We start from the raw sequence: 21,526 nt of genomic DNA on the forward strand, positions 1-21,526 counted from the left end.
TGGGGGTGGCTGAGAAGGGATGAATGGTGATGCTCCTAATGCCCTTTAATCCCATGGTCAGCCCTGTTAGGAAGGAGGGGCCCCTGCTGAGAAGGGGCAGGAAGGGGGGTGGAGTAAAAAAAAAAAATGAAAATGGCAGATATTAGTGTCTAATACATAGTTTTCAAGGTCAATGAGATGAAATGACATTCCCGATGCCCTTGAAGTCCAAGTTCAGCCCCCAATAGCAAGGGGGAGTGAGAAGGTGTGGGAAAGGGTGACATGAAAAAATGACCGATATTAAATTCTAATCCATAGTATTTGAGGTTGCTGAGATCAATAGTGACATTCCTGATGCCCTTCAAGTCCAAGTTCAACCCTAATAGGTAGGGTGGGTGTGAAGGGCTCAAAAGGGAACATAAAAATAAGTGAAAATGACAGATTTTAGCGTGTAATTTATAGTTTTCAAGGTTGCTGAGATGAATAGTGACACTTCCAGTGCCCTTTGAGTCCAAGTTCAGCCCTGATAGAAAAGGGGGGGAGGCGAGAGGAGGGGGAAAAATAAAGTGTCAGAAATGACAGATATTAGTCTACAATCCATAGTTTTTGAGGTTGCTGGGATGAATAGAGACAATCCTGATGTCCTTCAAGTCCAAATTCAGCCCCAATAGGAAAACAAATGAAAAATGCTGGGCAATTCAACAGAAGCAACCATCTTTAGAGAGAGAGAGAGAGAGAGAGAAGAGAGAGAGAGAGAGAGAGAGAGAGAGAGAGAGAGAGTTATCAGTTGTCATTCAGTTTTCTTGGGCAGCACCAGGTTGGTCAGAGCCACTAGATAAACCTCAGCCAAAATTGGCATAGAGCTTTCTTGGATAAAAGGGGTTAAAGTTTGTTCAGTAGGAGCAATGCTACCAACTGGGGGGTGGGTATAATCAAGAAAATGAGAATTGGATGGTATCCTTTAAAAATCTCTAGTTACACTGCCAGAAATTGCAAAACTTAAATGAAAACGTCCTTCTAAAATGTAGATTTAAAGTTTGTTCAAAACATGGCCATGGGGCAAGAGCAACAATAAAAATAAGTTTGCCAAATCAGAGTACACAATTATCCTTGGCTGAGATTCAAGCCTGTTCAATGGCCTGTAGGTAATACGATGGGACCAAACAAAGGAACTGTCTTAATTATATATTTGTGAAATTATTAACATCTGAGTATTGTAGCCCATAAACCCCAAATATTATTAATATCCGAGTATGGTAGACCATAAGCTCGAAGTTTCCATACTAATCAGGTAGTATTTCAGCACGCAAATTTTTTTTTAACAAGTTTTGAGGAGTTGAAAAAATTTCTTTCATCTTCCATCCCTGCATTAGGACTATCACAGTTACAAAAGTATCCCCTTTCATCTGAAGATGTAAGACTTCAATCGGTAATACTTTCCTTCTCCATTCAGGTAAAGATTGAAATGCATTTTTAATTTAACTAACTTTGCTCCATACTTTGCACATATGTTTCTGACTACCCTCAGTAGTCAGAAGTTTCACGTTATTATTTATTTTGAAATAATACGATGGTTGAGACGAACAAGAGAATGCTGTCTTTTGTGGATTAATTAAAGAGCTCAAAATAAATTTGCCAGGCAGCTTACAAGATGATAGCACTTCACGGAGAATGTAAAAATATTTAACCTAAAATTTTACCTGGGAAAGGCTCAACGCAGCAGGGGTAGAATTTTTCATTTCTGATGGCTGGGACTTTCATAATATCCCACTCTACGGATGGGTAATACTCTCTCAAGTCAATACCCACTTCAACCCTTTCAGTACCTGGACTCTGGTCTAGGTGCTTCAGATCAACCTGGAAGTAAACCAAAGAAAAGATTATGCATGTCTTCAGTTTTAAACCTACAATAAATGTCAGCGTATTTTGTAAAGAATTATAATATATATATTATATATATATAATATATCTATATATATATTATATAAATAATATATATATATATATATATATATATATATATATATAATAAAAGGAGCCCATAAAAACACCAAAATATAGAGAGAAAAATACTATATTTCAGAGACTGCTGTCTCCCTCTTCAGGTAGATGAATGAGAAAAGTTACAGAGAAGGTGGTATTTATTCCAAGAGGTCCATCCACAGGTAAGCCAATTTAGGTCAACCTCGCTGATAATCTTCCTTTATTATTTTGTCAAGCGCCAGTTTTTGAGGGAATAATTATCCCCCTATTCAAATCATTTCCCATTGGCGCTTGACAAAATAATAAAGTTAGATGAATTATGTGTATCTAATAACATATTTTTATTCAGGGAATCATTCTAAAAGCAAAAATTTGGGTGTAGTATGGCTAGTCCTTTAAGTCCTATTTTAGCCAATCTGTACAAGGAATACTTTGAAACTACAGTAATAAATGCAATAAAACCCAAAACCATGCTGTGGATCAGATACATAGATGATATTCAAACATTTTGGGATAAAAGATGGGGGAATTTTAATGAATTCATTTCAAAATTAAATGCATTGGTGCCCAGCATCAAATTTAAAGTCGAATGGGAAACAGACAACAAAATTCCTTTTCTTGATGTTTTAATAATCAGAGACACCACAGAATACAAATTTACCATATACAGGAAACCAACGTTCTCACTTTCATACATTCACTACTTCAGCTATCACGACATTACTATCAAGATAAGCGTAGCCAGCCACCTATTCTTAAGGACCTTACAAATTTGTTCCCCAGATTTCCTGGAAAAAGAATTTAAACTAATTCGTAAGCAGCTTTCGTCTTTAAAGTATCCTGGCCATATAATTGAGAAAGCGATTCATAAAGCAAACATAATTTTCTACCGAACCCCTCAAGACAAGACCAGAGTCACACCTAACAATAAAATTAAAATTCCACACCTGGACAAGATTAAGACGGTGACCCAGTCCCTCAGAAAATCTAACCCTTTTGCATTTACTTACCCAAACACCTTAGCCAAATCCCTGATCAACGTCCAACAAAAGATATCCCCCAAGGACACAGGTGTTTACGAAATCCCATGCCTGGACTGTGACCAATCTAACATCGGATTGTCAGTTAGGTATGGACAACAGAACTCAGTTATTTTCAACCATATAAATGGACATAACCATAGAATAAACTGGAATTTGTCACACATAATTTATAGCAGCAACTGCCAGTACAAGAGTCAAATGATGGAATCAGCCTTGATTAAACAGAGGCAGGTAATGAACATCTCAAAAGGAGTATGGGATTCAGATATCATCAACAAGATTTTCCTTCAACCAACGCTTAAGAAGATTAAAGGAAGATTGTCAGTGGGAGTGACCTAAATTGGCTTACCTGTGGATGGACCTCTTGGTATAAACAGCAGTCTCTGAAATACAGTATTTTTCTCTCTATATGTTGGTGTTTATATGGGCTCCTTTTATTAGATGGAATTCTGTTGTAACAGAACACTATTACCAGTTATATATATATATATATATATATATATATATATATATATATATATATATATATATATATATATATATATATATATATATATATATATATATATATATATATATATATATACTATATATATATATATTATTATATATATATATATATATATATATATATATATATATATATATATATATATATTTCTGACTCATATCAGGAACGAACCCAGGTCTCTCAACTGAAGGGCAAGGACGCTGACAACTAAGCCACACAAGTCATAAAAGAAGTTGAATTACCACTGTACCTAAGGCTTTACCTGGGACAGGCTAACTGCCTCGCATACCAGCATGTTTTTCCTAACTACCCGACTCGGCAGTGATCCAACCAATTGATAGCGTTTCATTCGAATGATCCCTTCTGTGTGAATATGATAGAAATAATCAACACAATCACGTGTGGAACAGTTGGCGAAAATAAGCTGGTATATAAGGCATACCCGTGTTCCAGAAAAAGTGACTGAGAGCAATATGCCAAGCCTCATCTTTCCCGGATTACTATGCTCTATGTAACTTGCATTATCATTAGAAGAAAAAAATATGCCAATAATATCATATTAACGAGCACTTAACATGAAAACGAATGATTTCCAAAGCACGCACGTTAGAAATATTACACACACACACACACACACACACACACTACATATATATATATATATATATATATATATATATATATATATATATATATATATATATATATATATATATACACATACATACTCACATACCACCATACCACAGTACATCATTGTGTGTGTTTGTTTGTGTGTTTTGTAACGACCAGCAGTCGAAATGTGCCTTGACTTCTCTATTTCATGTTAAGGCATACTTAGTGATTCATGTAGGCTTTGTAATCTGTAATAGGTAACTGAGACCACAGTTTAAACATTATTAGTTAGTAAAGAAAGGCTGAGAATGAAGTACAGCTGCAGGACATGATATGATAAATACGCAAGTAAAAGAAGATTGAAAAAATTTGATGTAGAAGGTTTCAGGGTTAATCCGAGGAAATATTTTGAGGGAAAAGTCGTCTCAGAAAGCAAATGCAGAGAGAACGGTGTATGTGCAAATGGATCTTGGAGTAAAAGGATTTAGACATCCTGTTCATTAGAAAATGCATTAGTTTTTGTTTACTTAATGTGATCTGGTAGTGTCCCACAATCACTCCCTCGCATGCTGAAACCCTCTGCATGTTACCCTCACCTAAAATACAGATCTGCAGGATGCAAGAGTTGATAGGGTTAGGTAAAGTAAGAAGTGTTTCCTCAGGATTGCAGGAGACCAAGTTAAATGCTGAACCATGGAGATCACTAGAAATCAATGATGTACTGTGGTATGGGGGCATAAATCAACAACAGACTGTGTAATAAGTCACTTTAGAATAAAGACATAAACGAATGACTGAGAGGGGTAAATATTCTTTTGATGGGGATAAAAGAAGTGTCAGGACTGACTGTACGGGGAATAAGGGCAATGTATAATAGTTGTTACTAGGAATTAAATATTTTATTAGGAAATTAATGTTTTTTAAGAGGTAGATTTGAGAGTGACCTGCATAATGTAAAGCAGTTCTGAAACAAAGTATGATATGTCATACGGTAATCACTTTATTGCTAGTGTGATGCAAGAATTCAGAGAGATATGTAAGGGAATGGAGGACGAGTTGCAGACGGTTAGCTGCAATATCGAGTCATAACTGCTATATATATAGCCACCCGAGGAACGAGACATACTTAAGAGGTAAGAATTTGAATATTTTGTTCTTTGTTTTAGACCTCTTCACAGAAAATTATTGATCCTATATACACTGAAACTATTTTATTTAACGGCTGGAAGAAACTCCAAAAACCTGAAGTCTATAAATAAGCCACCGACGGGGAAATGTCGCTTTGAACACTATTTGAACTTCTGGTATTTTTGAAAATAATATTTACCTTTTAGATACCCTTCTTCATTCTTTCACCCTTCCTGACTCGAGGGTTCAGCTCCTCAAGAACCTAGAACTTTATTATTCTTCATGTGACGTAATACACACACACACACACAAATATATATATATATATATATATATATATATATATATATATATATATATATATATATATATGCTATATGCATATGAATATCTTTTACTGTAATACACCAGTATAATATGAAGATGAAAGGCCAATAAAAAACTATTTGAACGTTGCAACAAAATGTTTCAAGTATACTTCCTTTTGTGCTCCTAATCACAGGAGTGAGTGCTCGAAATATATGGTTGCAACGTTCAAATAGTGTTTTATGGGCCTTTTATCTATTCATATATATATATATATATATATATATATATATATATTATATATATATATATATATATATATATTATATATATATATATCAATAAAATGAGATAGACCACACGCGGTTCGAATGATACTACAATCCTGATGAATAAGAGGAAGGCAGACGACTTATATATGTATGTATATGCAAAGGTGGAGAGCAATGATTTCGGGGATTATAAGCAGTTAATGGTTATGTGATATACTGAGGTGAAGACGATTGATCTGACCCTCATTTATGATTGCTGAAGATATATTAAGGGTGATTCTCAGGAGGTCGATCTAGCTGGATCACTTGTTTTTAATAGATTTCAAGGTAATCCCACTATCAATTTCCGGACTTGGAGTTCCCCTGTAACTGGGTTTTGTTTATTAAAAGTATCATTATTACTGACAAATATTACATATGGATACAAACCCCTTAGTATTTCATTACCACTAGTATGTGTTCCAGTAACAGTAGTATCGAACGGCCGGCCATATTCCTTAGATATTTAGATGCTATTCGTAAACACTATATTTAGTTTATTCTGTTATTTAAACATACATCAAGCAGCCAAAAGCCTGATTCATTTTAACGGTATAACTATCCTTTTTTCTGTTTTCAACATACGCGCTCTTTTAGTTTTTGAAGTCTATATTTGTTTGTAGTTTGCAGTAAAGTTAACTTGCTTCAATGAAAAGTCTCTCGATAATATATTCAGGGTAAAATAATTGGGAAAGATGCTAACAAATGGGCTCAAATTCTTGCAAACAGTTATGAACATTTATTTCTTTAAAAGATTTTAAAGAAAAAACCGCCATGAAATGTTATGAGGAGCGAGGAAATAAATATAAGAGAATAAGGATGTTAGCTTCCTGTGATCAGTAAAGGTTGATATCAGTGTTCTGTTATGCAGGGAATGCTTAAAAAGCACAGTGACATAAGTAACGTTTGTCATACAGCAAACTTCATCAGCAAAAAGCAACATTTGTCATACCTGAAAGCCGTCATAGGTCCAGGACCCGAATTTCATAAAACAGTCTTGTTGATCAAAAGGAAAATAACGAACGTCGATCTCACAAGATGATTTAAAGATTGCTGGAGGAGACCAATGGACGTGGCCGTTGTGGTGAAGGACAGCCTTGGTCATCGTAGTAATGATGTATTCTCCATCGGCACTGTCAGGAGAGAAGAAGGAAGAAGTATGTTAGCAAAAGTTTAACAAGTTTCTCATAATTCTGTGATGAGCATAAATTTGACTGCGAATTCCTGAGGAAAGAACGAACACATTATTTAACCGAATGCCATCTCAGCTATTTCAACTAAAATATTCTTTCAGTACACTCAGTTTTTTACTTACTTTTTTTTTTTTACTAAGTGTGAAGGATGCAAGCGCTGTTTGCACTGCATCGTAAATTACAGACATTGCTCCAAACCCTCCGAAGAATTCCGACATTATCTGACAGTTCAATAAGAGAAAGGTCGATTGATTCACTTTCGTGAACGACTAATAACTAAAAATGATGTTTGGCGGCAATGATGATTTACTAAGCAAATACCACACACAAAAGTTCATCCGAATACCGAATATCATGCTTCATTCTTGCTTAAGATGGTCTGAGGGACAGGTATTGTAATACTCCCATTCTCTCTCTCTCTCTCTCTCTCTCTCTTCTCTCTCTCTCTCTCGTGTCTATCAGAGTATCACCTGCCAAATTGGAAATCCGAAACGAACGTCGATGAGGCTGAAAGAAATGTTAGGATGTCGGTATCTGGGTGGTAGGAGAAATTCCGATTTTTTTCTTTTTCTTTTTTTTCTTTTGCTGCTCTGTTTTTAGGATTGCTTAAAAACCATGATAACGTTTTTCTATTCTATTTTCTTTAAGAAATAACTGGTAATGACAATCCTTATTACCAATAATCACCAGATTCCTAATAATGAGGACTAGGTTGTTTTCTTTGCTTTATCATTGGCAGTTGTAACTGATGGAAGTTATAACTGCATAACTGAGGCTCGTTTAAAAAAAATAACCTGACATTATATTGACACAGATACAAAGTATGTAGAATAAGAATATAAATGTATTATGCACTACATCTATATTCTTATTCTACAGACTTTTCCATTTGCGTCAGTATAATGCAAGGTTATTATTTTAAACGCGCCTCAGTTATGTAGTTATAACTTCCGTCAGTTACAACTGCCAATGATAAAGCAAACTCAACCCACGTATAAACATGTACCTGACTCTTCATTGATTATTCATTCTTGTGACCCTGACTGTCGGAATAACCACGAATATAGATAAAACCTTACTCTACCTGGGAATTCATTGTTTAATGAAATAATCACGTTACAGCATTTTGTGAATAGCGTAAAATTTCTTTGTTGATGTTTTCCAGTTTCCGCTACCATTTTTGATATCTCAGTTTCCGATTTAGTTATACATTTTCTTTGCCCTGACGAGAAAACGGGACTTTGACGTTTCTGAACGGCAACCTCACAGCGCTGTATACCGATCATGTCTTGTCGGAAACTGATGGCTGTCGCAAAATTACCTACGAGGAAGTTCAGATGTCGAAATAACACCCCCCCCCCCCCTCTCTCTCTCTCTCTTCTCTCTATCATCTTCTCTCTCCCTCTTCCTCTCCCTCCTCGTTCTCTCTCTCTCTCTCTCCTCTCTCTCTCTCTCTCTCTCTCGAGAAACATATTTAAATTGTCTCAAAAGAAAACAGTATATAATATTTTTCACTGCCACGAGAGCATTATTGTATCGTGATGAGTGAAAAATCTCTCTCTCTCTCTCTCTCTCTCTCTCTCTCTCTCTCTCTCTCTCTCTCTCTCTCTCTCTCTCTCCGTGTTCTCTTGGAAACATGGATGTGAAAACTGTTTCTTACGTATATGGAACCCTGAATTCAATGGAGATGAAAGTGACAAGATTAGGAACATGCATAAGACATTAATTTTCAAAAACGTGTCACAGACAGTTTATTGGAAGCAGCACAAATGACTGTATGAAAAAAAAAAAGAACTTACAATAATAATAACTTACTATCATGTAATAAATGATTTCAAAGATATCTTCGCATCTACTTAAAATTTTGGAGCCAATGTAGCTGTAAAAAAAAATAATGAAACAAAACATGCACTTATAAAGAAATCTCCAGACAAAAATAAAGGATGTGTATATCAATTCAATGCAATCCTCTGATAACTTCTTTATTGGTTAAACTGGAAAAGAGAATAGAACAGCATAAAAAATATGTACGGTATGTAACTGAACAAAAGCGTTTCTGTACATATTAGAGAAAGCAATCATACAATCAACTGAGCAGGGACAAAAAAAAAAAAGTTTATTCTAAATATGCACTGGAAATAAACACATTGAGAATAGCTCTATAAAAGAAAGTTTATGTAAGAATATGTATATCAGTAAAGGCATGTATAAACTTAATCCATTCATTTCATAAGAAATATGCAAAATGTTCGAATTTCAAGGAAGGTAGTAGATCTGGAGAAAAAAGGATGAGTGGTTGTGACATGGGTGCACCCAATGGCACCTGTCAGGTGTGGATTTTCGGTTTCCATCATCTGTATATTTGTTTGTGCTGTAGAATTCTTCCACTATGAATTATCAGTTTTCGTCGAAATGACTAACAAATAAAGGCAAAGAAACAGAAAACCGGTCAGGAGAGAGAGAATCTACGTACTGGTGGCTTTTTACCAGATGCATATACAATTTTAATAACTGCAATGCCACCGTGGTCAGGTCGGCAACTTGACCTCGTTTTTATAACTCTGGATGTCGGTTTGAATCCTGCTACGGTCATCAGAATTACTTCACAGGCTTGCATTTTGGATCGAAGGGTTTGGTAGTGAACAACATATCCAAATAATGGTATAATTATAGAGGTTAAGAGGGCGTGTGTGTGTGTAGCTATTTATATATATATATATATATATATATATATATATATATATATATATATATATATATATATATATATATATATATATATACAATATCCCGCCATACACCTTTTTCCTATTATGGAGGTTAGCGCCAGAACGTGTAATCTCGTAGTGTTATGTGGACTCTAAGTCCGTTTCTTGTTTTTGTCTCTCTTTAATAATACAGTTTTATGCACAACCTTAGAACCTACTTTTTGTGTTTGGCTACTTTTTAGCGTTTGTTTTTAGTGAAAAAATTTTTCTGGTCTCCCTTCGAGTTTTTCAGTTGTATGCAGAATCCATTCACTATGAAGTTGATTTTTTTATGCAGAACCTTAATGCTTTCTGAATTTTTGTCCTTTGAAGTATTTTTTTTCCTTTACAAGTTTCGTATTTTTCTTCTTTCTTTTTTTTGCAACATCTTGATTTCGTTTTTAGTGCTATTCTTTTTTATCTTTTGAAAATCTGATTTTTTACGTTAGAGACTTTTTGGTTTTTGTCTCCCTTCGAGTTTCGTTTTTATGGTGAATATTAATGCTATTTTTTTTGTGCCGTTTGAGGTTTTTAATTTATAATGAAAATAAATGCGTTCTGGGTTTCGTGTCTTTTTAGGTTTCAATTTTATGCGGCATCTTGTTGAATTTTAATGCTTCCCATTATTGTAACGTTATAATTTTCAGTTTTATGCGAAATCTTAATGCTTTTCCATTTTTTCTCCATTTTAAGGAATCATTCCTTTTCGCTTTTGGTCTCCATTTAAATTTCGATTTTTTGCGGAATCTTAATGGCTCTCCTTTTATGTTCCCTTTCACGTTTTGCTTTTATGTGAAATGTTATTACGTTTCCTTTTTTCATCTCCTTTTACTTCCGATATTTATGCCGAATCTCGTTACTTTTTGTTCTGGTCTCATTTTAAGTTTCCCTTTTTAGTCTTAATTCTTTTCGTTTTTGTCTTCGTTTAAAGTAGCGAATATTATAGATTTTAAAAATATCGTATCATTAATTTTATGTCATAAACGTAAATTCATCAAATTTCATCGTGATGAGTGACGTACCCTGTCTAGGTTTTTGGCAATAGACAATCATTGCGGCGTTAATGGATGCAATAATCCTTTTTGATTACTAATTTCTAAAACTTAGTTGCCCAAATCCCTTAAACAATAAAATATTATATTGCAGAATAATGCGCACTCAGCTTGGAGCTAGAGAGAGAGAGAGAGGAGAGAGAGAGAGAGAGAGGAGAGAGAGAGAGAGAGAGAGAGAACTGTTTTTGTAGGTAAATGTAAACATTTGCCAATCTGCAAGAGTTAATAATGTTACTGCTGAAGATTAAAGGCCCTCTAAATCAAGAGAAAGACATGTATTTCCTTCATCTTCTTATCTGCTTTTAAACAAACTGTGGAAGTAGCAACACCCTTCTGGAAATTTTCGAAAATTCTTGTGGCGCCATTAATATTCTGACGTTTCCAGATGTAGCGTGTCATGGTCCTTTTTCCCCCAAACCCTGGCTTCAGCTTAAATGTGTGGAGCCATTAACTGTCATTCGTGACCAAAATATAAATAATTGGAAAAGTGTGTGAAATTCTGAACGCTGCTGATGTGCTCCCTGGCTAATACGTTTACCACAAAAAATAATGAATTTATTTCATAAATGGACTTCCCACTCGGCAAAATCTATTTCTGAATTTCCCTCTCTAATTTTTGTTCCCGAGCAAGGACGACGACCGATTTTATTTCCATTTTGGTGTACTGTGCCTTATGTTTTTTCCGATACGAGTTTTTAATCATCTGCAATATTTTTTCTTTAGCAAAGATTTTATTATTTATTCGATATATTTATGTTTTACTTCGCCAGTTCTATTCATGATTTGCATAACTTATTCAATTTTTCGTCGTTTAGGCTTCATGATATCAATACATCAAAATTCTTTGCAAAACTTTTACAAGACACCTAACTAATATACTACTTACATCAAAAGTGCTCATAGGAATTATGATGAACATATACTTTTACATCTGGATGATGTCCACTCGACTTTCCAAACGGCGTCTCATGTTACGTAGAGTATGCGTACGAGAAAAAGAAAATAGTCGCAGAGGGCATTTGGTGTTAAGTTTCATATCCTGCGCTGGCGTTGGAAGTTACAGAAAAAAGGTGATGAAACTTAACAGTAGAGCTCTGAATAAGATGAAGGTGACTTTGACGTTATTTTATAATATTCAGATAGTTTTAGCTGAAAACCGACCTTTTCCTATGAGCCCCATCTCCCCCCAACAGGTTAAACGACTCAAGAGGGTATTTAAGGTTCTGCTGTGAGTTCAAGGAGAAAATGGAATATTACTGAAGAATTACCAAGTACAACAATGAAAAAAATAACAAAAGGTTAGGTGCGTTAGGAATTTTTCATTCGCTAACCTGATAACGTTACCCTCAACTTGGCCTTTTCAATTGCGATTAATTACAGGTATAAGATGATAATAAATCACGTTAAATTTGCATTATTACACCACGAACTACTACTGCGTTTACATTTTCCACAAGTAAATATAATTTTATTTTTACATTTTCCACAAGGAAAAATAATTTTATTTTATACAGAAAGTAAAGATTTATGTCACAGCTTTCCTAAACTTTACATGATCACTTGGTACTTTTCAACGGAATTGTATCATCTGACAGATCATAAATATATGCGTTGTGGTGGTAAACAGTTTGATATCAATTAAATCTAATATGAGTTAAGGAATGTATAGGGTTCCCTTATAACCTGTATCTCTCTCCATTTCAGTAGCACACTCTTGAGAGATCCTCAAAGATAAGATTTTTCATCTTACAAGAACATTCAATGAAATATGTCGAAAATGCCACACATCACCTATCGAGTAAATAACCACCAGTTCATGTAAATAACAGCTGACCGAATTTCTGGTCTGACGATTTTCGATTCCAGAAAGTTGTCACGGTGAAAAATTTAGAACCACGTCTGACCTGTTCGTTTTTGTTCATGTCCTTCCTATAGCGATCTTCACGGTAACACTGTACAATCTGTAACCATAAAAGAAACCGCCCATTCCGTTCTCTCTAATAATCAGTGACTAATTTATTCCTTAGGTCAACAAAAGCACAGTATGTATTTTAAGGAGCATACCCATAATGCTACATATATATATATCTATATATATATATATAATATATATATATATATATATATATATATATATATATATATATATATATGTGTGTGTGTGTGTGTGTGTGTGTGTGCGGTGTGTGTGTGTGTGTGTAATGATTCTTTTGATAGCTGGGTTGTTTGAAAACACTGTAACGGTTTGAATCAGGCCGGAAACGTAGAAATTATCAAAAATAATTCCCCCTGGATGTTAGTTATTCCCAACGTAAAACTGAATTAGTTATTAAACGATATTTGTAGCTTAATATTTGGGAGTGTATGCACACACATATGTATGTATGTATATATTATATATACATAGGCTATATATATATAGATATATACATATATATAGATATATATTATATATATATATATATATATATATTATTTTATATATGCATGTATATATATTACATATATATTTATGTATGCATGTTTTGTATATTCATATATAAATATTAATGATTTCAAGTTCTTAAAAAACAACCATTTGCGTAAGATTTCAATTATCCGGAAGGGTCGCCCACTAGAAACACTACTCCACTCGCAAAATTACCCACACAACAAGGGTCGACGTCCAAGTGGTTCTTGAGAGCAAACATTTCTTTTTTTATTTTTCATTTTAACAATGTCGTCTTTTCACTTGCAATGCTATTCTTGTTCACGATTTTCTTATTAAAAGAAAACGAGCTCCACTTATGATGCATGATGCTTAAAATTTTCGTAAAAATGTCGGCATCGGTGTACTCTTCTCGGCTATGTGATAAGAGGAATTCTTGTGAAATTTACAGTGAAAATAAACGTGAATAGAAAACACGGAAATGGAAATCTAGCGACCAAGCGTTATTTTTTATGATAATGGGAGCCTTTTGTTAAACAGAAAAGCAAAATGAATCTATAGTATATAAAACTGTTTTTGGAAAGGAGATTTATACGAACACCTTACTAAGGTGTTTCATTCTAACTGCAGTGACGTGTAATAACGTGGCAATTCTTCAACAAACATGATCAAACAGAGTGTTACAAAATTAGCCATTGCCTTCGAATCTCCTGACAACCATCTCTCCCTTGTTATTTCTACCTCCCATGGTCCCTGCCAACATACCTGCGGTATTTATTGCGGTCCTAACATGCCACTATATCAAGTGCTTTAGATTCCCAAAGTGGGATTGTGGCTCTTATACATATAGGGTCAATTGCTTTGATCTATATAGGTGGTAAGTCCACGGGTGCCATTCTTTCTTACGCAGCAAAGCTTGAGTGGACCTATGGTTGGTCAGCATCTGAACAAGAACCGTAAGGTAATTAGCATTAGAAGTAATAATTTTAGGAATAGCAGTATTAGCAATGAGTACTCACCGATTAAGATAGACCACTAACAGGAGACTCTGAATATTCTAATCTAAAACCTGAGATCTCCAATATCTTTATCTTAATTTGGATGTTCATGATGTTCAGGAATAACAACGTTCATGAGATATATCTACGATGACTGAATGAAAATTCCTTTCACCGTCTGACATTTTACATAATCTAAAAGCATAGCACTACCGAGAACTGTTATTACATCTTGAGAGGAACCCAGTTCTAAGTATTATATTAAGATGAAAGTCAATATCCCCGAGAATATCCTTCCTAAAACACATACGAAATTGAATTAGCAACCTTTCAACATATATATTCGAGCCTTTCAAAACGTTGAATAGCTTCCAATTGGCCTACAAGAGGACTAACTTACGAGGAAGGGACGGAATGTTATGACAAAAGTTTTCGTTAAAAGTTAAGCTCTCTGGGTGGTGATAAGAAAGGTGGTGGGGTTGCTGGGAAGATCTTCACACTTACATAAGCAGAGATGAAGTAATAATATATATAATATATATATATTATATATAATATATATTTATATATATTATAATTTATTATATATTATAATTATATATATTAATACTGATATTATATATATTATAAATATATATATATATATATTATATATATATATATATATATATTATATATATATATATATATACTATATATATATATATATATATATATATATATATGATATATATTTATATATATATTATATATATAATATATATATATATTATCTTATATATAGACTTATATATATATATATATATATATATATATATAATATATATATATATATATATATATATATATTTATATATATATAAAATGTGCGTGTATATATAAACGGTAATTTTGAAACTATAATGAAGATAACTATTAATACTGAATGGCAAGACTGAGAAACAGTATCCACATTATCGAATACAAAAGTTGACTCGTCATTGTTACATTACAGAATTAGTCAAAACTGACTCATGAAAGTCCATAATCATTCTTCTCTTCTCTGGTTGGCAAATACTTCTCTACATCTACAGCAGGGGTTATAACCTATTCCATTACTGTGAAGATGGAATTACAGTTCTTGTTGGCCTTCATAGACGGCAAAAAACATTACTGATATGTACATACACCAGTAAATAGACAGCTTGCCTCACCACAGAAAGGTCCCAGGTTCGGTTCCAAAGCAAGACCGAACTTTATATGCCTGTTTCATTGCATCTCACTAAGTCTCAGTACCTAAAGAGAGCATCGCAAACTGTAGTTACCAACTCTGGTGGGCTCCACACAAAGAGGAAACTGGTATGGGTCCAGCAACCTCATCTCAAAAGGGTTATACCTTACATAGCCAACCCCTGCTAATGGGAAAAACTAGTATTGAGGAAAAATACAAAAGCACTACACTGATGCTGCTGCCTTGAGAAATACCAACGGAATAAGACTCTGGTGCACCATGCCCCAATCAAGCAGAAGATCCACATGGGAGGATATCCTCTCTATATGACATTCAGGGTTCTTTCGTTGAGTTTGTTTGCGTCTGTAGGAAAATTTTACATTCGGCAATTTACTCTTATAATGACCTTTTGCCCGCAAACATAACCTCACACATCTAGTAGTGACTAGATCGTAGGCAGACAACACAATTTAGGCCAGATTCCTGAGGAATCCATTATACCTCCGTTGACGCAAAGAGAATCCTGAAAGAGGTATCCGAGTGAGTCAAATGTGGTGGGGTGCAGTTAAGGGTAGAAAGGTCATGAAGCAAGCAATCCCATCTCAAAATTCTGGGTGAACTATTATAACCAGGGTGGTTCCATAAAAATAAAAAAAAATAAAAAAACATTCATGGTCAAATTTCTCCTGTAACTGGTGATTTAAGACACGCACCTGCTCAGAGGGAGTTTCATATAACTCTACAAAAATCATCTACTGCGTGTCAACTCACTCCCTCCTGAGCTGCTCCCTTCCTGCTTACACTCCGCTGCTCTCTTGTTCCAGCAGCTCTTCCACGTCATTCAAAAAGCAAATTCTTAGTTTTCGTCACATTCCACAATAGAAATAAGAATGATACACCGTTTTCACCAAGTTATTCTTTTTCATTCCATCCTCCAGACACTGTAGTCATTCTTTTCATCTATACTACTACTTTAATAGGCTTTTGTGGTTTCCATATTTCCGACATCTCAGCCTTTTGGATTCCAACTATACATACACTCCTCTTTTCTCCATTTTGCCTTAGTTGCTTCGCTTATTCTGCCATTCATGTGTTCTCTGCTACTGACGTAATCCATTACATTTACTCACTTCACTAGTAACATTCACTGTCTATAAATATTACTAACGTTTTTGCCATCCACTTTCAGACTTATCAAGTTTTTCACAACTATTATGTGCCACATATTCTCACTCATATTCTCTCTCTCTAGTTTAAAACCAAACAATTTTATCATTTATCAATAATAGTTTCGATACACCTTACTTCATCAGTTACTATCAAATAATATCTCAAGTGCAAGTAATCGTAAGCCTTATGTTATTTACAGTTACCTTTACATCATAGTAGTTGTTCCTTCAAAATCTTTCCCTCATCAACATATCTCAGTATACAAAAGTACTTTCTTCATTATCAACACATTTTTGCGGTATCTGTTATTTAATTCGATCAATTTATGGTAGCAGTTTTCGTTCTTAACCTTCCAATTCTTCTTATATCCTTTACTCTCGCTTTTAAAAGCATTTTAAAATTTAAATAGATCCTTTCCACTTTCACATCACTTTTACAAACATCCCCTACAAGTCTCCAAAATAATCACTCTATTAAACCAAGGCTGCATTATCCTCAAGAAGAATTTCGCCATTTTACTCAAAAACTCTTTAGAACACGGATTTCTCTGCATTCACCTCCTCCTAGTAACCAATTTACTTCCTAATGGACTTATAGAAATTTACCCATCATCTACATTAGCGTCTAATTTCAGTCTGTCTGTTAACTATTACCTACTTTATTCATCTTGCCTTCATATACATTATGTTTTTTCTCAACTGCTGCAGCAGTTCAGATAATCTTATACTTCCTTCTTATTCTAGGTCAATTTGCATTTGCAAATATAATGTGTATATATATATATATATATATATTATATATATATTCATATATTATATACATATATTTATATGACTATAATGTTTTCCCTGTTTTTCACGATTTGTTTAAGAATTAAATCTATGGGCATAAAAGCTTACGATATTTAGACATTTCTTTGGTTCATGGGCAAACGCACAAATTTTAAATTTCTCAAATAAAAGTAAGAGTAGAGTAAAAAGAGAGAAGCACAAGGTTGTTTTGCAGTTCAAACTCGGGTGCTTTGCCCAGGGTTGTTTTTATCTTCAGATTGGAGTGGCACAAATGGTGCCAGGGAAAATTAGCTTGAATTCGTCTCGCTGTCAAATAAATCATAAACACTCCCAGAATTTCGTCTGTGATGGGAACGACAACTTAATGTCACCATAAATCGGCTTAGTGTTACAATAAATCAGTTTTAGATTCGTCTCGCTTGTCATATATAGTTCGTACCTTTCCCTGCTTTCAAAATTCATTTCTCAAGTCATAACGAATACAATAGCACGACATTAGGACACTCCTCAAGAATTCTCTTAGGATTCTCGAACTAGCTTTAGCTTGGACTGTGGCGCCTTAACGATATCCAACAGACGAGACCAGGAATCTGATCGTCCCTTGATCCTATTGTTAAATTCCCTGTCCAGTTCCATATAATCACCTTTAATGACCTCTAGCAGTCATTAGTGCCTCACATCACCCAGCTAGCAGGCCACCTGCATTTGGTCACAATACATGGGAAAGGGTGACTGATTCTATTTTCACACCACTCATCTTTCTATTGTGTCAATTCCCTCAGGGTCGTGATACACTCATTAACACCTCCAATCAGGCGGTTGACCCCTCTCAACCCAGCAGCAGGTCATTCGAGTTCTGACCTGACACTTGCCTTTCACACCAAGTAACTCCACCCATTCCAACCTCTCTCTCTCCCTTGCAGCGCCCTTCTTTGTTTTAAGACAATGAAGACGCCCATTTCTGTCGAAAATACTGTTCTCCTCCAGCACTACCCGAGGATTAAGTGGGTCCCCAATTCAAGATAGACAATTGACGCTGCCAATCGGAAACATCCAACCCTGGATTGCCCTCAGAATTCAGTAGCGCATTAATGCAGTAAGCCATATCGCAGTACCACAGGAATGAGCATTAACGTTGGAGGCTCTGTCACGATACCCTACGTCTGTAGGTATCTCTGGACCCAGCTGTCCCAAACGAGTTCAGCGAGGCTCAATCAGTCCCAGTGCCTTGGATTATGCAAGAAGCCTACGAGCCCTTCCATTCTGAACTCATACTCCAGACGAAGCTCCTCAAAAAGGCTCACAACATACCATTCATCATGGCCCTTGTGCGACCAGCCATTCCAGTTGCACCTTACCCACTCCCTTCACTGTTAGCAAGAAGATATATGTTTCCTCGATGGCAACTTCTACTGGCTCATTCTACCACGAAAGTCAGGTCCACTGACTCAATCAGGTAAAGTGCTAAGAAATGTACATTCGACTAGATACCAGTAACTGTAATTCCAGTCCCTATTCCTAACTAGATCCTCAATGTCTCATTTGAATTCTGTCTCCCAAATTTCAATCCAGTGAACAGTGACCTTTTATTGTAGTGACATACATATTTGTGTTACTAAGTGAAGTGATACAGTCATATTCTTGGTTAGTGATTTTTTTATATTTGGCAACAAGCTTGTGAGTAAATATTTGTGTGAAACCGTGCGAATTTGATGGAAGTTTTGTTTTTGTGCCTGCGCCTCACATCATCTTAGCTTCAGTCATTACAACTTTGCGTATCACGCATCTGTATTATTAGAAACAATTGCCAAAGTGCATCATATTTTCTAAGTGGTGCTTTTCTCTCTGCTGTTCTGTGTCAGACTCATCGAAGGAAATCCAACTTACTTTGAGCAGGATAACTTTAGAAGCTAATTGTAGCTTAATTTAGTTACATCAGTTCGTACTTGGTGTGACGCTAGTTAGTCTTTGTAACCCTTGAACGTAGTAGACAGCGACACGGGGTTCTATAGAAGCCCTTGTAATATTTTTGCAATTTTAGTGAAATTATACTGTTTTAGTGGATGCATATTATTCCTTTAACCAATTTGGTTTACTGCAATACTTTTACTTTCTGTTCGCTACCCCCTTTGGTTGGTCCTTCGTAGTCACTAATTAAGTTGTCCTGTTGCAAAGGCATCCAAATTGAGCCAAGTCATTGATCTATTCAAATCAATTGCAAATCCTAAACCTTGGACCCAACAAAACCGCGGCTGGCACGCGACAATATATACATACATACATATATATACATATACATACACATATATATAAAATGTTTGTCCCTCTTTTTTCACATGACTTTAAATAAATTTTCAATGATTAAGCTTCAAATAACCCATTTATATCTAATTCACTTTACCCTGATAATAACTTGCATCCAAAGCGAATTATGTATGATAAGCTCATATATCGTAGCCAGGAACTTGCTTAGAGGTAGCAACAATTTGTGATTTTTTTTCATGGAGTGTTACAAGGCAAAATTATGCAATCCCTTTATCTTGGCTCTTCAATTCACTTACTACAAATTATTGACGGTCAGCTGGACTCTTTCTCTCTCCGCATTCGGTTTGTTTTTTCGCATTGAAGTGAAAATTAGTTAGCCACGTGCAGGTAAATCACATTAGTTTCCTTAAGAAAATTAGGTATTGTGTATTTGTTTATTTCCCAACGAATTGTCGATAAAATAATATGATGTACGGGATCGCGCATGACGGCAGGTGGGTGGATCTTTGTTTACTAATGTAAGAGGTGGGGTAGAGTATTTGTTAAAAAGAAGAAGAAAAAACTTACTCTGGCTTAAAAATGATTGATCTGACGGTATTTACTAAAATGGGGATGTTTTCACTGCCAAGAGGGTTGATAAAGACTTGGCTCCTGGTGCTGATGGGTACCATCTTAATGAGAATTGGCTTAGCTTTCAAAGAAATGAAAATTCATACCTTTATCTTCAAAGTAACAGCTGTACATTTGAATTTTTATTCTTGCTGGGAAATTGGCTTAGGTTTCATTAATAACAAAAGGTATTTCCTTAATGCCACAATAAAATTACCTGCATTTTTCATTTTCTTTCTAAAAGAGCGTTGGTTAGTAGGGAAGTAATTGGACAGTATAGTCTATAAAAGGTATAAGTAACATCTTAAAGAAAACTGGCAATGCACGTGAGTTATGTCTCCTCCTTCCAGGCTAACTGTAAGCGCCTTTTTAAAGATTAATTTAGGTATTTATGCTTGTGCTGTGGAAAGTAAGGGGAAATTTTCGTGTTAAATTTTGAATGTATGCTGCTGAAGTTGTGCAGAAAAAAAATTGTTGAGCAAGACAACACTGATTATGTCATGAAAACGCGCAAAAGAAAAAATGAACGGAAAGCTACAGACAATGTAAAAAAAACCATTATACAATTACAATAAAGAAAATAAATAGGAAAGTATTAACAGAATGGAATGGATCGTACATGGCTCGGTTATTCAAAGTGATAACTATAAATGTTTCCTTAGTAATTTTGTTTGTTACTCTTTACAAGTTCTATTGGTAGAATATTAAAATAGGATAAGTTGTTAATTAATTATTTCGTGTCGGTCTCGGCGTCTCTTTGGTATTACTCAGAACACAACTTTTCTCAATCATATCCTATGACATCTGGTTGAGCAGATTTATAACGTTCTGACAATTTGACGTTCGGACATCTATTTACTTGGAATGTCAAGCCTTAACACGGGTTACGTAAAAGGTCAATAAAGAAAAAGGTTAAAAACCGGACGATGCCCGTTTAATGAATTAAAGAAATATTCATAATCCTACCAAATAACGGTTTTAGGGAATGGCGCGAAAACTTATAGAATCTGCAGTATTCCATTCAAAGCTCGTATGCATGGCTCTATTATATCATGCCATGCAACTTAAGGGGAAAGAAACCAGACACCAGACATATCACATATAAAAGTTTTATGATTATAAAAGATTATATACAAGCAAAAACATAATTAATAAAATATAAGTAAGTTAAAATTAAATTTCTAATA

At 34.8% G+C, this 21,526-nt stretch overlaps 1 protein-coding gene across 1 annotated transcript in view; it reads right to left on the reverse strand.

Annotated features, from left to right (window-relative positions):
• LOC135201371 (acetylcholine receptor subunit alpha-L1-like) overlaps positions 1-21,526 on the reverse strand; it is a 101,868-nt gene that overhangs the window by 14,406 nt on the left and 65,936 nt on the right. Inside the window, exons 2-3 of the mRNA XM_064230218.1 lie at positions 6,829-7,009; positions 1,680-1,836 (exon numbers count right to left, since the gene is read on the reverse strand). Of these exons, the coding sequence (XP_064086288.1) occupies positions 1,680-1,836; positions 6,829-6,981 (310 nt within the window). The 5' untranslated portion in view covers positions 6,982-7,009. The remainder of the gene's footprint in view (positions 1-1,679; positions 1,837-6,828; positions 7,010-21,526) is intronic.

This window comes from Macrobrachium nipponense, chromosome 28 (genome assembly GCF_015104395.2).
Source record: "Macrobrachium nipponense isolate FS-2020 chromosome 28, ASM1510439v2, whole genome shotgun sequence".
NCBI lineage: Eukaryota > Metazoa > Arthropoda > Malacostraca > Decapoda > Palaemonidae > Macrobrachium > Macrobrachium nipponense.